Raw genomic sequence first — 16933 nt, 5'->3', positions numbered from 1 at the left:
GGAGGGGAATCCGACGTTAAGTTAAGCTTTTATTTATATGTGTCCTTGTCTCCTGCAGAAACAACAGGCAAAAGCTTGTTTTAAAACAAACCCAATACTTTCAAGGACTTGGGTCTGTTCTGAAGCAGGACCGTGGCTTCCTCAAGAGATCTATTCACAAAGAAGGGTTAGGTCGGCTAAAGGAGCCAAAAGAGGGGATCGTTTTGCTTTGGAACCGGACAGTGTTTCCGTAGGAGCTCGGTGAGGTACTGATCGGCGCCCCCGGAAGATCGGGCCGCTAGCGTCCGTCCGACTCCAAAGACCATAGGCCGCGGGAAGAGCCCTGCTCTGATGGACAGGAGAGGGGAGGTGGGTCCGAGCCCCAACGCTTACAGACAGCCTGTCGGGGTCTTAGTGACCTCAGGCTGCCATCGACGCAGGACGAGACCCTAACCTAGCAAATGTCGCTTGCACGCCGGCTGGGCGCGCAGCCACGCAGATTGCTGCTGGCCTACGCTACTCCAGGAGCGCAAACAGATGCGGGCAGCGCCCTTTCCGTGCTAGAGCAGGCGCGGTTCTAGGAGAAAGGCCGCGAGGGCGGGGCTTGGGGCAGTGTGGAACTATTTCCTCACACAGTGGTCAGTCAGGGCGAGGAGAGGCTGTCAGGGCGGAGCGCCACATGGCGCGACCAAGGCCGGCCTCATCGTTGGCGGGCACCGAGGAAGCAATGTAGTGCGAGAAGCCTACAGTCCACGCCGTGGAAAGATGGGTCAACCAACGAATGTTTCACCCCAGCCCACACGCCTAGGAGGGAATTTGAGAGCGCTTGGGGGAGGGGCGAACAGGCGGCTTGCAGAGGGCATGCTCAGTTCTAAGAGCCGTAAGTGGAGAGCCAGGCATGCGCAGTGAGGTGAGGGTGGATTGGCAGCCGGGAGGGGCTGGCGTGAGCGGGCTGCTGTGTTTATCCGGTTTTCTGGGTGGGCGGTCAAAGCGCACGCGTAAGGGCGAAAGGCAGCGGAGCTGGGTAGTGGAATGCGCATGCGCGGAGCGAGCCGGTAGCTCTGGGAGGGTGTGGAGGGGGCTCTTAGAGGAGAAGCAGGGGAAAAGGGAAGCGAAGGGAAAGGGAAGGGCGGGGGGAGGGGTGAGAGTGTGTTCTGCGCATGCGTGCGGGCGCTAGCGACGACGGCGGCGGGGGAGTCTCGGGGATGACAGTGGCTTTGCCCGTTGGGGTAACGGTCGTCGTCGCCGGCAGGGCCTGAGGCGCCGCACAGCCCGCGGGATTCATTAAGGCCGCAGCAGCCTGGGCCCTACCGAGTTAGAGTGGCGCGTGGAGTCAGGGTGAGGGCGGCGAGGCACGGGGGGAGGGGCCTGCGGCGGGGCCTTGCCGTGTGCTCTGGGCGGCGGCGGGGCCTGGCGGTGTGAGCGCTCGCCTTAGTTGCGGCCGGGCGGGAGCCGTGGGCGGCGGCGGCCGTCGTGCTTGGCGGCGGAGGTCTCCGTGTGCGCGGCGCGGAGAAGATGGCTGGGCAGTGAGGGGGCGGCGCTTGCGCCTGGTGACCTCGGAGTGAGCGACTGAGGAGCAAGGGGCGCCGCCGCGGCCCGGCCGGGCCTGCTCCCCGCCCCCTCCCGCTGCCGCCGCCGCCGCCGGCCTCTCCGGCCCGCGCACTTCCTCTCCGGCCCTCCCCTAGCGGGTGGGGGACTCTCCTGCCCGCTTCGCCACCTCAGGGAACCGCGGGGCTGTAACCGCCGGGGCGGAGAGCCAGGCGCAGTCCGGCCCCGCGTCCGATATGGAGAGAGCGGCGGCGGCCTCCGCCAGCCGCAACTGCAACGTTCGCCGCCGCCGCGGCTTGGTGCACTAGATTGAGGAAGCCGACGCCCGAGCCGTCCTCTTTGCGGTCGCCCCTACCTCTGCGTCGTGCGCTGTGATGGAGTAAGGACCCTGCAGCGCGTGAGAAGCGTGCCCGCTCCTCGGACCGGGCCGGGGCCTGCTCCCGCGCCCGCTCAGCTCGCCCTGAGGAGGTGCCTCCGTGTCCGGAGATGCAGCGAAGGCCGCCCGCCGAGCCGCGGGGCTAGACTGAGCGCCGAGTCCTGACCCGAGCGCCGAAGCTGCTGCATTCTTCGTTCGCCCCGAGGCTGACTGGAACAAACTCGAACGCTGGTTTCCCTTGCTTTCTCTCTCTCTCTCTCTCTCTCTCTCTCCTTTTTTTTTTTTTTTTTCGTCTGCAAGTCTCAGGGACGGAGGAGGGGCGCCAAGGCCCCATGTGTGGGAGTACTGCTTCAGCTCCACAAACTTGCGCGGATTTTGGTTACTACTTTGGCCAGTGGTTCTTCTCTGAGTTCCTCCGAATTGTTGCAAATTCGCCATTGTTCCCTGGCTGCTTACAAAGTTGGATCCGGAATTTTTTTTCAACCGGGAGCCATCGGTGTCGAAGTGTCTGCAATGAACCCCGTGAATGCTACTGCTCTCTACATTTCCGCGAGCCGCCTAGTGCTCAACTACGACCCCGGAGACCCCAAGGCGTTTACAGAGATTAACAGGCTCTTGCCTTACTTCCGACAGTCCCTCTCTTGCTGTGTTTGCGGTGAGACGCTTTTTATTGTTCCCTTTCAGTGCTTGTTTTAGAAAACCTGGGCAGTGGTAGCAAGAACGGTTTGGTGGCATGGTGGTTTGTACTAAGCTTTTGTTATTTGTGCATTAGCGTATGGTCATTAGTTTTCAAACTCGTCAAAGGATTTTTGCCCGACTTTTCAGAAAGACAGCCCTTCTAAACTGTTTTGTACGGCGGCCTTAAGGTTCAGAACTGTTTAATTCGTTTCGGGTCAATACCTTGCCATTTCTGATGATGATATAAATGAGTTGAAGTATGTTTGCATATTGCTGCCTTTTTTAAACCTTTGATACAAGAGCTGACAATACCTACCTTGGTTAAACCTGGTTAAGCCTGGTTAAAACATGTACATGTGGCGTGTTTGCATTTCCCCAAACTGGTGTTATGTGTGGGTGGTGGTATAATCTGATGCACCCACAGCCTGTGAACTCGGTGCAGAACTTTCCCCCGTGTTCTTCAACAAATGCTTTGACAGTTTGACGGTAAGCAGTGAGCCAAGGAAGACTGATAGTACTCTTTAGCTGGTGGGATTTTTACAGGAGTGTTTCTGTTTTGTGGTTTTAATACGTTGTGGACTGGTAGACCGTTATTTTAGGTCCCCCCCCCCCCGAAAATATTATTTTGTGCTGGGTAGGATATTTTCAAGTTATTTTTGAGAGATGAAGATACGCTAAGTTGTTTAATAAATCGAAATGTCTCAAAAGCGCTGATAATTTGGATTAATTTTGCACCTATTTTGCACCTATGATAGTTTTTCATAAAACCTGGACTAAAAACATTAATACAAGGGAAATGGCAACTATCAAAGAGGAAAAAAAATAAGCAGTACTATATTCCATTTCATATTCTGCCCCAAATTTTGAGGTTTTGCTGATCCACTCATTTAGTCACAACTTGATTAAGCATTTCAGCCTTTCATTTTATATTAGATAAAATAAATTTTGTAGCTATGGTATCAGAAAGAGGACATGGTATTCATTTGAGAATTCTTCAGGATTTTCTGAATAGCTCTGGGGCATGGGGCAAGGCACTGAAGGGGATGCAGAGGAGATGAAGATTGTGTTTTTTGCACCCCAGGTACTTAATCTCATAAACATTTAAGTAACTGTTAGAATGTGATTAAGTGCTACTGTGACTGGTAACAGACACTTAACACCTTTATAGGGAAGCGTTTGCCCTGGGCAAATCACCACTGCCTTGGGCCTCAGTTTCTTAACGTGTAAAATAAAGAGCTTTGGGCTAGATTCCAAGTTTCCTTTCAACTTAAATTTTATAAATAAGAATTTGCTTGGTTTCAGTGTACTCCCCTACTCCACTTCCACTTTCTATGGAGTGCTTCTTTTTATGTCTTAACAGCTTTTGATAGTTTTTGAACTGAGGAGATAGAGCTGCTATAACTTCCTTTTCTTTGGCGGGGTTCGCTACTCTTGTATGGGAAAGAGAGGGCAAAGGGTAGCCCTGGCCTGTTAGAACAGCAATAGAGAGTGATATCATTATCCAGGTAACACTTAAAGATCTAGTAGGTCTCCTTTTTATTAGGGGGATGGGACTTAACCCTCTAATTTAAGGGGGAAGTGGTAGTTTTGAATCGAGTAGGTGTTTGGAATTTTAATTTCTTATCAGTTGCTTCAGGATAGTTGTGGTCTAAATGAACATTTTGCCAAATTCTAGCTTGGATTTTAAAACATGAAATTAAAGATAAAGCTACTTTAAAAAAATCCAATTGCAGCTTTATTTTTCTTTTAAGCTAGTCTTGTCAATACGAGGGGGATTTTTTGGTCATTATTTCTTTCTGCTCAAGCTTTCCTATGGAAAAGATTTGTGGGTTCTATTTTTTCCCCAATTATATTGAGTAGCTGCCATAAATTTCAGCAATCTGGGTGTAGGTTCAGCCTGCCTTCTCTGACCTCCCCCCCCCCCCCCATAAGTCTCTAGTTGTCAGGAGATAGGAAGAAAAAAATTGGTTATTTGAATTCAGATCCAGCATTTAATCATCTTGTATCAGGTGCTGTCCTAGATTCCTTTTCTTAGCTGAAAAGCATAAATTCATTCAAGTTAATAGGCCATGTGTATTATTTCATGAAGTTAACAAATATGTAAAAGTTTAATTATATCCTGGTGCTGTAAATAGGGAGTTTCACCAGGTTGTCTGAAGTCTGACCTAGACCTACCTTTTCAGCCTTACATTTAACTGTTCTCTTACATAATTTCTGTGCTTCAGCCAGGCTGTTTTGCTTTTTCTAAACATAAATGCCCTATGTCTTCCTCCTCTTTACCCCGCTTTTGTTCTCTGAAGTTTCTTCTGCCTAAAATACACTTTTTTTTTTCCTCTGTGGTCTAACTCCTCAATTTCCTCCCTCTTCACTGAATTCTTCCTTGCTCACTGCAAGCAAAAAGTCGTTTGTCCTTTGAACCTCTGTAACCCTTTGTTCCAGTCATAAGCACTTAGAACTCTTCCAGTGCAGTTTTTGTATCTAAATCTTCTGATATCTCAGGGAAAAATACTATTTTTGTACATTTTTGTGTTTCACCTGCCTCATCCACTCTCTCCTATCCAGGCACTTGTGTTTATGACAGATTCGGGAACAAAATGAGAGTCCTACAAACTTTGCAGTTAGGTTCATATCTTGGCTCTTCTACTTACTGTGTGGGGAAGTCTCTAACTTTGTGGCTCAGTTTCCTTTATGAAAGGGGATAGTTACACCTTCAGGTTTTTCCCCCAAATTTGTATTATACATGGGTTTATTTTTAAGTGGAGAAAAACTTTTTGAACCCATGAGAACAAGCCTATGGACTTGTTGTCTGGCACGTATTATAAGCTTAGTATTCCACCCTTGTACAGAACTAGAGAAAGGTAGGAGGAGGTGAGGGAAGAGACTGTATCGTCAGGTCAGTTATTGTCAAACCTAGATTATTCACTGAAACTACAAGTTTTGTTATTGTGGTACTTTGAAATGTTAATTAGCTGATTATCACTATTTGTTTTTCAGTTCCTTTGTGTATTTAAACTGTCTGAAGCTTCTAGTGAATGGGATAGCAGTGCTCCAGAGAATTACTGTACTTTCTAGGCCAAAGAAACAGTGACCAAGACAGTATTACTGTGGATGCTATTTTTGTGTCTCTTCTTTCCCCTTGTTCTACAATGTTGGACTTGGCTTTATCATTTATCAGAAAGTAGAATTTCTTTTGCTGGCATGAGATTTGATAAATTCTGCCCTAGGGATTTTAAGTTTTTCATTAAACTTGTAAGTCCACAAATGATACAAGGTTGGTATATAGAATCAAATCCTCTTAGAATTGGAAGGACACAGTAAGTAGAAAAATATTAGTCCGAGATATTTGGAGTCCTGTAAATAATCATGTTTGAATCTCTACTCACTCACATGGATAGTTTGGTGTTTTAGAGTCTAGAAACAAGGTGGTTTTGGCTTTGGGTTTATTGAAATTGTGAAACCTTTTGGGCATCCAGGTTCTCATTTATAAAATGGAAGGGGGCTATAGATTAGTGTTTTCCACTGACATAGGGTTACTTATGCTGGCCAGGTTTTTGTTTTGAGTGTTAAACACTTAAAACCCTATCATCTTTTACAATTGCTATTCTTATTTTCCACTAGAAAGAGATAGTTCCCTGAGGGTGAGCACCTTGCTTCTATTGTTCAGTTTAACAGCATTGCACCTGAGAGTTACTGGCTCAACACGTTTTTGTTGAATGGATGAAATTAGCATTCAAAAGAAAGTTTCAGAGTAGGGGAGATGTGGTCTCAGAATAAAGTATATGCCTTAAAATTAAGTAGATTAGTTTTATGAAAAACTACTTTTAATTTTCCTTACTATTCTCCTTTGCCGTTGTTTGTGGACCCACATTATAATTAGTGTAGTAGATGATCCCAAGAATATTTTTCAGTTACAGAATTGTCTTCTTTTACCAGAAATACTTTTTGGCTGAGCATTCAATTTATAATTAGCAAGAATCTTCTACACTGAAATTTGAACATACAGCTTGGAGTGATTTTTTTTTTTTTTAATGTTTACTTATTTATCTTGGGGGAGAGAGATTTATTTTGAGTGGAGCAGGGGAGGGGGAGAGAGAAAGGGGGGAGAGAGCATCCCAAGCAGCCTCCGTGCTGTCAGTGTGGAGCCCCACGAGGGACTTGATCCCATGAACTGTGAGATAATGACCTAAACTGAAATTAAGAGTTGGATGCTTAACTGACTGAGTCACTCGGGTGCCTCCAGAGTGACTTATTTTAAGCTATTTATATTTTATTTTTAAGCTGCTTATCTCTTAGGTGGAAGCTAAATTAAAAGGCCATTTGAATAATTATACATAGATCTAATGCTGTTTTATATTTACATATTTTCAAGCATTAGTTCTTTGATACGTAAGAATTTATTTTTATTGTACTTAAAGTCAGTGTAATTAAAATTTTTGATTGTAATGAATGTAAAGTTTATCATCTTAACCATTTTAAAATGTACAGTTCTATAACACTAAGTAAATTTATGTTGTTGTGAAACAGAATTCCAGAACTTTTTCATCTTGCAAATCTGAAACTCTGTATTCATCAACTAACTACCCTCCTCTGCAGCCCCTGGTAACCACCGTTCTACTTTTTGTCTCTCTGAATTTGGCTACTCTAGGTACTTTATATTAATGGAATCATAAGGTATTTGTCTTTTTTTGATTGACTAATATAATGTCCTGAAGTTTCATCCATCATACAGCATGTGTAAGGATTTTCCTTTTTTTAATTAAAAAAAAAATTTTTTTTTACGTTCATTTATTTTTGAGAGGCAGATCATGAATGGGAGAGGGGCAGAGAGAGAGGAAGACACAGAATCTGAAGCAGGCTCCAGTCTCTGAGCTGTCAGCATAGAGCCTGATGTGGGGCTTGAACCCACAAACCATGAGATCCTGACCTGAGCCGAAGTTAGACGCCTAACTGACTGAGCCACCCAAGCACCCCTAATTTTTTTATGTTTGTTTGTTTGTTTGTTTAATGTTTGTTTGTTTTTGAGAGAGAGAGAGAATGAACGGGGGTGGGGCAGAGAGAGAGGGAGACACAGAATCCGAAGCAGGCTCCAGGCTCTGAGCTGTCAGCACAGAGCCCGACTTGGGGCTCAAACTCACAGACTGCGAGATCATGACCTGAGCTGAAGTCGGACACTCAGCCGACTGAGCCATCCATGCGCCCCTGTTTATTTATTTTTGAGAGAGAGACACACGAGAGTGCGAATGGGGGAGGGTTGGAGAGAGAGGGAGACACAGAATCTGAAGCAGACTCCAGGCTGTGAGCTGTCAGCACAGAGCTGGATACCGGGCTTGAACTCATGAATGATTCAGAGATCAGAATGAGCTCAGACCTGAGCTGAAGTCTGATGCTTAACTGACTGAGCCATCCAGGCACCCCAAGGATTTTCCTTTTTTTAAGGCTGACTAATGTTCCATTGTATGTGTATACCACAATTGTTTATCCATTCATCAGTCAATGGACTTTTGGGTTGTTTCCACCTTTTGGCTCTTGTGAATATGTTGCTGTGAACATGGGTGTGCAAACAACTCTCAAGACCCTGCTTTCAGTTCTTTTGGGTATATACCCAGACATGGGATGGTTGGATTGTGTATATAGTATTTCCATTTTAATATTTTTGAGGAACCTCCTGTTTCCCATAGTTGTTGCATCATTTTACAATCCCACCAATAGTACATGGGTTCCAATTTCTCCATATCCTTGCCAGCACTTTGTAAAAAAAAAAAAAATTTTTTTTTTAATTTATTACAGAGAGAGAGAGAGAGAGAGAGAGAGACAGACAGACAACACAGGTGGGGGGAGGGGCAGAGAGAGAGAGCATGAGACACTGAGCCACCCAGGCACCCCCACTTTTTTTTTTTTTTTAATAGTAGCCATTCTAATGGGCATGAGGTGATATCGTGGTGGTTTTGATTTCCATTTTTCTAGTGATGTTGATTATCCTTTGATATGCTTGTGGGCCATTAGTGTTATTTTTGGAAAATCACTATCATTTTTTATCTTGAAAAGATAACTCATTACATCTTTATTAATTACCTGTTCAAAGTGCTGGAATAGTAAGATGAATAAGACACATCGTTATTACCCATGTTACTCATTGTTACGGAGAAGACAGATGAGTAGACCAACAATTACTGCCGAAGTGTTGTGCTAGAGTCACTTATGCCAAAATCTCAAGCATCATAATAGAACATTTGTAAGTTAGCTTTTGTTGCATGTGTAAAAGTTTCAGAAATTAATCACAAGTGAATTTTTCCCTCCATGTAGCTTGTTTTTTGAATACCTGTTTGGGTCAGAGTTTAAACATACCTGATTGGTGTTAAGCAGAATGTGGTTTACCAGGTTTTTTTTCTTGGGACTTAAGTTCTTTATGGAGCATTTATTTGGTAGGTTGATAAGGAAGAACAATATTTACTAATTTGTCTTGGCAGATAGATATACTTTTATTCCAGATATATTTATTTAACAGTTTTCTTTTTCTAATAAAAATCTCCTTTCTATAGTTTTCCCTTTTGGTATTTTAAAAACTAGTTCATTTATTCATTCCTACTTAGGTATGTTTATGCAAAATGAAATTGCCTTGGGGAAAGGACTTCTGAGTCCTTCTAAGTGTGTTCCAGATGCTGAAAGAGATGAAAAGAGGTTTGATCCACAGTTCATTGTCGTATGACATAACCACCTGAAGTGTTAATAAATACTAGTTTAAATAATGGTTCAAGACAAGCAGTACAGTACTGTAGAATTAGTCAGTAGAAATTGTTTCAGTTTGGTGAGATCTAGAAAGTATGGAGCTTGAGATGGGCCAAGAAGAATGGTGAAATTGGTGGACATTTTCAGCAAGGTTAGAGGGAGAGAACAGTTGACTGCAGAAAGTCAAGTTTATCTGTAGTTGGAATTCTTGTAGGAGAGACCTTGCCCTGTTTGTTGAGACTCAGGGGTCTTTGTTTGATGAGCCCTGATACCCCCCAAAATATGCTCTCTGGGCCACCTAAATCAAATCACCTAAAGGGCTCCATAAAATCCAGATTCCAAGTTATCATATCAGACTAATTGAATTGGAACTCTGTGAGCACGTTCTTGTAATCTGTGTTTTACCTTTACCATCTTGATATGGGGAGGGGGTTTTGCAAATCACTATTGTAAGCATTTGAGAAACAGCATTTAATTTTTTTTTTAAATTTTTTTTTTCAACTTTTTTTTAAATTTATTTTTGGGACAGAGAGAGACAGAGCATGAACGGGGGAGGGGCAGAGAGAGAGGGAGACACAGAATCGGAAACAGGCTCCAGGCTCCGAGCCATCAGCCCAGAGCCTGACGTGGGGCTCGAACTCACGGACCGCGAGATCGTGACCTGGCTGAAGTCGGACGCTTAACCGACTGTGCCACCCAGGCGCCCCTGAGAAACAGCATTTAAAAAAAAAATGTTTTTTTAATGTTTATTTTTGAGAGAGAGAGACAGGGTGTGAGCAGGGGAGGGGAAGAGAGAGACACGGGATCCGAAGCAGGCTCCAGGCTCTGAGCTGTCAGGACAGAGCCCGACGTGGGGCTCGAACCCACAGACCGTGAGATGATGACCTGAGCTAAGTCAGACACTGAACTGACTGAGCCACCCAGGTGCCTGTGAGATGGCATTTTAAAAAGAGAGTGTTGTGTTTGAAATTCTGTTTTGGGATGGGTGCCTGGGTGGCTCAGTCCGTAAAGCATCAGACCTCAACTCAGGTCATGATTTTGAGGGTCACAGGTTTGAGCCCTGCATGGGGCTCTGTGCTGACAGCTCAGAGACTGGATCCTGCTTCAGATCCTGTGTCTCCCTCTCTCTCTGCCCCTGCCCCACTTGCACTCTGTCTCCCTCAAAAATCAACAAGCAATAAAAAAAATTGTTTTAGGAAAGATTAATTGGCGGGTAGAATACGGTATTGATTATTAGAGTATGGTGAAACTTTCAATTACGAAGGATAACAGATGTATTTGTATTAGATAGAAGCCTGAATAGTGGTGGGAGTGGAAAAGGAACAACATCAGATAATTATGGCTATGGTTATCATAACATTTGAATTCTTTGTTCTGTATGTATTATACTTTGCTATGGTTGGGCATATTTTACTGTGAATAGATGTGAATAGATGAAATGAGTACATTTTCCACCCTCAAATTTACAATGTTTAGCACAGTGCTTTCACATAACACCTGATAAAATGCCCTGAATTGTATTGAAGAACTGACAAAATCTGGCAGTTTAATACAGATGGCTTGGGAAAGATTAAAGGAGGCAAAGGTAGCTTAGATACCAGAAGTGAAGTCAGGAAGGACATTGATTTTGGAAGGACATGAAGTATTTAGATAGGCTGGTTTGGAATAATATAAAGACAACCTAATAAAATATTCTTCAGGGATTGAGCAGTTTGATACAGGATTTTGGTCAGGTGTTTGGGAGAGGTTGCAGGTAGGATAGGAATTAGAGTGGATTAGGTGTGGGCCTGAGAAGGATGAGACATCATTGAATAATATGATGGTCCCTGGGGATTGGGGTTCTAAAGAAGTATTGGAAATTAGGAAAGGATAGAAATACAATGTATTTGTTTTATAATCTTTTTATTTTGTGCCCTTTTTTGTTGATTTTTGTCTGTTCACAATTTTTAATTTAACTTTTTTTTTGTAAATTTACATCCAAATTAGCATATAGTGCAATAATGATTTCAGGAGTAGATTCCTTAATGCCCCTTACCCATTTAGCCCATCCCCCCTCCCACAACCCCTCCAGTAACCCTCTGTTCTCCATATTTAAGAGTCTCTTATGTTTTGTCCCCCTCCCTGTTTTTATGTTATTTTTGTTGGAAACGTTGATTTTGAAAATAGTTTTATATGTTTGATATAGTAAAACAGTCAACATACCTTCTGAGATTTGAGGTTTTGGTTGTCATTCTCAGATTAATTAAAACATCCTGTCCTCCTTTTTTTGCATTCCTTGTTTTCTTTGTGCTTGCATAGCATGACTTTAATAATTGGCTAATGCCTTATTATACTGGCTTCTCTCAGAGTCCACTCGGCTACTTTTATATATGATTAATTGGAGGTTTTGTGAGTTTTGATGTACTTTCTAAATTTTATCTTTTATTTTAAAAAGTGATATTTCAAAATTTTATTCTAGTTTCTTATTTTCCCGTGTCCAACTGTCACCTTTGACTTTTCTCTTTTAAAAATTAATATTTTGTTCCCTTATCAGGAAATTAATTTAGATAAAATTTTACATTAATTCCTATATACCTAATCTTTCATTTGCTCTCAGTCCATAATATTTCAGCAGAATTATTTTCATTCATTGCCTTTGTACTCCAGATACTTTGAATTTTTGAAGTTAGAATATCTGGTTTTCTCAAGTTTTTGTCTTTTATTTTTATTTTATTTTTTACCGCTTATTCGTTTTTGAGAGACAGAGTGCAAGTGGCAGAGAGAGAGGGAGACAAAGTATCTGAAGCAAGATTCAGGCTCTGAGCTGTCCTCACAGAGCCTGATGCAGGGCTCATGAGATCATGACCTGAACCAAAGTCAGATGCTTAACCAACTGAGCCACCCAGGCGCCCCTCAGTTGTTTTAATATAATTTTCTAGCTTTTGTGTTTTCTGTTGCTGACTTTAGCTGTCAGCCTTTGTCCATTTTCTTTATTAAAACACACAGAAAATGTGCACTTAAAATGATGTCTGGTCTCAAATTTGGAAATAATATTTTCTGGCAAAGCTTAGTGGTTTTGAAATTTTTTGTATAACCATTAAAGGCATACCTAAAGTATGGGTGGGTGGTCTAGTGTATAACCTAGTCAATCTTGCTAAATGCTGTTCCTTCAAAATGTAAATGTCTACTTGATGTGAAATTTGGGACTCTGGCCAGATATAATATAGAAATCTAGGATTAAAAGGGAGCATTCCAATTCAGGCATCCTTGTGATTTCTGAATACCCTTTACAGTTAATCACTTGGTTGTCTGGCCTGTGACTGAACATATTCAGGGTATGACATATGATGTCCTACTCATCAGAAGCTGTGGGCTGTCTGAGGGATCCCTTTATGGTGTCATTGAGCTTACCAGCTCAATTTTTACATCGGTCACACAAGGAAGATATTACTAGGTTGTTCTTCATGATGACAATTTACAAAGCTTTAGGCAGAAAGGACCACAAATCATACAGCCATTTTTCACATCAAATAATCTTTTCTGTAATATTCTTGAAAGTTCATGCAAGGCTTTTCTTGAATACCTCTAGGGTAGGGAGCTGAGTTAAATTCTGTTCTACGAAATAACTATATCATTGACAACTTTTTTTTTTAATTTTTTTTCAACGTTATTTATTTATTTATTTATTTATTTATTTTTTAAATTTTTTATTTCAACGTTTATTTATTTTTGGGACAGAGAGAGACAGAGCATGAACGGGGGAGGGATAGAGAGAGAGGGAGACACAGAATCAGAAACAGGCTCCAGGCTCTGAGCCATCAGCCCAGAGCCTGACGCGGGGCTCGAACTCCCGGACCGCGAGATCGTGACCTGGCTGAAGTCGGACGCTTAACCGACTGCGCCACCCAGGCGCCCCTTTTTATTTTTGGGACAGAGAGAGACAGAGCATGAACGGGGGAGGTGCAGAGAGAGAGGGAGACACAGAATCAGAAACAGGCTCCAGGCTCCGAGCCATCAGCCCAGAGCCTGACGCGGGGCTCGAACTCACGGACCGCGAGATCGTGACCTGGCTGAAGTCGGACGCTTAACCGACTGCGCCACCCAGGCGCCCCTCATTGACAACTTTTAAAAAGAACTTTCTTTTTAGAAAGTTCTTCCTTCCATTTTCCCAAGCCTCCTTTTTTAATTGTTTCCCACTGATTTTTTTTTTTGTTCTCTGGAACAATTCAGGAAGTCTTTGATAAAATTATGACCTTCAACTGTTTGGAAGATGGTTTTGTTTTGTTTTGTTTTTGAGAAGAGTGCAGTTGGGGGAGGAGTAGGAGAGAGAGAATCCCAAGCAGACTCCATACTAACATGGGGCTCGAACTCACCGTGAGATCATGACCTGAGCGGAAATCAAGAGTCAGATGCTTAACTGACTGAAGACAGTTTTCATGTTTTTCCTGAGAAGTTAAAGCATCACTAAATTACCTGTCCTGGAAGCATCCTGGTTTCTGTTTCCTCTGAAAGTGTGGATTTTGGTGTCCATGCCCATAGTATTTTGGAGGTGGTTAGATGGCATTATCTACTTTGACAATTTGGACAAATTATTTCTTTCTCATTTGTAAGATGAAGTTGTTGGGCGAATTATTTAATTTCTCTTTTTCATTTGTAAGATGAAGTTGTTGGAGTAGAGCAGAGATTTGGTTGTGAACTTGGTTTCAGACATATTTTAGCTTGGCTAAAAATTTATAGAGTTGGTGGCCAACGTTTTAAAATCTAGAGTTCACTTAAAACCCCAAATTTTAGGTATCTCCTGGAAAATTGTAAACTCTGGCAGCAGTGGATACCTTGTGGCATGGCATCACTGGCTGTAGTTGAGAGGGGGTTTGTCTTGGGGGTTGGAGGTTTGCCCTCTCCAGTTTACCCTTGGTCTCACCTAACCTTTGTTGCATTTATTTTTTTTTAACTTTGCATGCTTGTCACTATAGGCATTAGGATTCTTAATCCTCAGGAATGGAGGATTTTGTAAGGTCTATTGTGCCCTAGATACTATCTTGAGCCATCGAATTCTGATGCTGTGATCTTGAATTATTTTGTGAAACCTTACCTGGATCAGAATCAAGACTGCTTTATCTTATGCAGTCAGAGGACATTTGTTGGTTCATAGTATTTCAGAACAATTAAGACATTTTCACAAGTTGGTTATAGTGCTGTCCATATCTTCTCTATCCTTACTGATTTGTATTTTGTCCGTTTTTGAGAGGTGTTGGAAATCTCTATAATTATGGATTTGTCAATTTGGAGTTTCATAAGTTTTTGCTTCATGTATTTTGAAACTTTGTTTTTAGGTACATAAAACAATTTTGAATATGTGGAACATGGTTATATAATTTTTAATATTCTGTTTTTATTAATTCTGTCACCTGTTCCTTCTAGGTTTGCTGTTTATTGATTTTCCTGCTCATTATGGGTCATATTTTCCTACTTTTTTGCGTGCCCAGTTAATTTTGATTCAAAGCCAGATACTACAAATTTTACCTTGTTAAAATTTTACCTTACTGATGGATATTTTTCTATTGTAACTGTTCTTTATTCTTGGGATGAGGTTTGTTCTTGGGATAAGGTTAAATTACTTGGAAAGAGTTTGATCCTTTTGAGACTTGTTTTTAAGCAGCCTTCAGGGGTTAATTTTTTTTCATACTACTGAGACAAGAACCGTCTGTACCCTCTCTGATCCCTTGTGAATTATGAGTTTTCTCACTCTGGGTGATGCGAATAGGTGCTGCCTATGAGTTATAGGCATTGTCCTCTTTGCTCCTTTCTGGGGGTTCTTCAGCCTGAGGTAGTTTCCTCATACAAATGTGCTCATTAGTACTCAGCTGAAGACTTGAAAGAGATCTTGTATAACTCTTATCTATAGAGAACAACCTGATGGTTACCAGAAGGGGGGGCAAGTGGAAGGATGGTGATTTAGGAGTGATTTGTGATGAGCACCTGGTGATGTATGCAAATGCTGAATCACTGTATTGTACACCTGAAACTAATACTACACTGCATTTTAACTAACTGGAATTAAAAAAAAGAAAGACCTTCTATAAATCTCTAGTGCTCTTTCACTGTGCATCTCTCATCTCTAGTACTCTGCCTGCAGGAGTCCAGGTGTCTTGTCCTTCCAGCTCTGTTCTCTCACTTCAGGGAGACCATGAGGCTTGTCTGGGTTTTTCCTCCTTGTTCTGTGGCTTGAAAGTGCTCCAGGCAGTAAGCTGGGGCAGTTGTATGGCTCAACTTGTTTGTTCACCCTCTCATCATAACTGTTCTGTTGCCCAGTATCTGAAAACCATTGTTGTGTTCAGTTTTTTGTTACTTCAGGTAGAAGAATAAATCTAAATATTCCATTTTGTCTGAAAAGAGATTATATTCTAAACTTAATGCTGTCCCATATAGCAGCCACCAGCTGTTGTGATGGTGTAAATTTTAATTAAATTTAGTTGATGCAGTTCTTAGTTATAGTTAGCTTACATCTAAAGTGCTCAGTAGCTACATGTAGGTAATAGTTACCTCACTGAATGTTGCAGATATAAAACATTTCCTATCATTGCATAAAAGTTCTACTGGACAGTGCTATTACAATAAGAGAACTTGGATTTGTTCATGAGCATTGAAAGCTGCCTTCACTCGTTTCATTTCAAGATTTTATTTACTTTCTTATTTTTATTTTTTAATGTTTATTCATTTTTGAGAGAGAGACAACTTGAACAGGGGAGGGGCAGAGAGGGAGACACAGAATCTGAAGCAGGCTCCAGGCTCTGACCTGTCATGACCTGATCCAAAGTTGGACACTTAACTGACTGAGCCACCCAGGCACCCCTCAAGTTTTGGTTTTAAGACATTTAGCTGGATGGGGTTATGAACAGATCACTGGAGCTCACCACTGTATGCTTATAGACAATTTCCCCAAATCTGTGTTAGTGAATTGGATTCAACAAAGTGTTCCACAATGTTCGTGTATTAAAAGGTTTCTGATATTTAAAAAAGAAGTGTTTCAGGGCGCCTGGGTGGCTCAGTCGGTTAAGCATCCGACTTTGGCTCAGGTCATGATCTTGCTGTTTGTGGGCTCAAGCCCCGCATTGGGCTCTGTGCTGACAGCTTGGAGCCTGGAGCGTGCTTCGGATTCTGTGTCTCCCTCTCCCTCTCTGCCCATCCCCTGCTCATGCTCTGTCTCTCTGTGTCTCTCAATAATAAATAAATGTTTAAAAAAAAAAAAAAAAGGTGTGCTTACATGGTTTACCCATCACTGCGTCCAAATGGAAAGCTTAAAAAAAAAAAAATAAAAAAGAAGTGGTTTAACTGTTTTTATTCCTTTAAAATAAGGCAGTTGAGGAGATGCCAGGTGAATACTGGACCAAATAGTGGTGCCATAACCAGTTAACGATTCTCTGGAATCCTTCCATCTCATCTGCTATGCGTATTTTAAATTGTTAGTCATATTATTTTGTTAAATCTTAGTCATACTATTTTAGTTCTTTTAATTCTTCCTATATCCGTTCAATGGGCCACTGGTTAGGGACCAGAAACATTAAGAAAATTAAGTTGGTATTGAAATACTGGGTAAGGAGCATAAAAATATTGATTCTAAATATTTGCTTCATGATTATTATTCAT

The 16933-nt window shown here is 42.2% G+C and overlaps 1 protein-coding gene across 3 annotated transcripts in view; it reads left to right on the top strand.

Annotated features, from left to right (window-relative positions):
- The first annotated feature begins 536 nt into the window (after positions 1 to 536).
- Positions 537 to 16933, top strand: part of MSL2 (MSL complex subunit 2) — a 37185-nt gene continuing 20788 nt past the window's right edge. Inside the window, exon 1 of one of the 3 annotated variants that reach the window (XM_047875844.1) lies at positions 537 to 889. Coding sequence is in view for 1 of the 3 variants with exons in the window: in XM_047875840.1 (XP_047731796.1) it covers positions 2417 to 2558 (142 nt within the window). In the remaining 2 variants the exon portion in view is untranslated. Of the gene's footprint in view, positions 890 to 1133; positions 1318 to 2074; positions 2559 to 16933 lie in introns of those variants that run through there. The other 2 variants (XM_047875842.1, XM_047875840.1) reach the window with 2 other exon arrangements.

The sequence above is a fragment of the Prionailurus viverrinus genome, chromosome C2, assembly GCF_022837055.1.
Source record: "Prionailurus viverrinus isolate Anna chromosome C2, UM_Priviv_1.0, whole genome shotgun sequence".
Lineage (NCBI taxonomy): Eukaryota > Metazoa > Chordata > Mammalia > Carnivora > Felidae > Prionailurus > Prionailurus viverrinus.
Note: the sequence above shows the minus strand (reverse complement) of the source record. Positions and strands in the feature narration are given on the sequence as shown.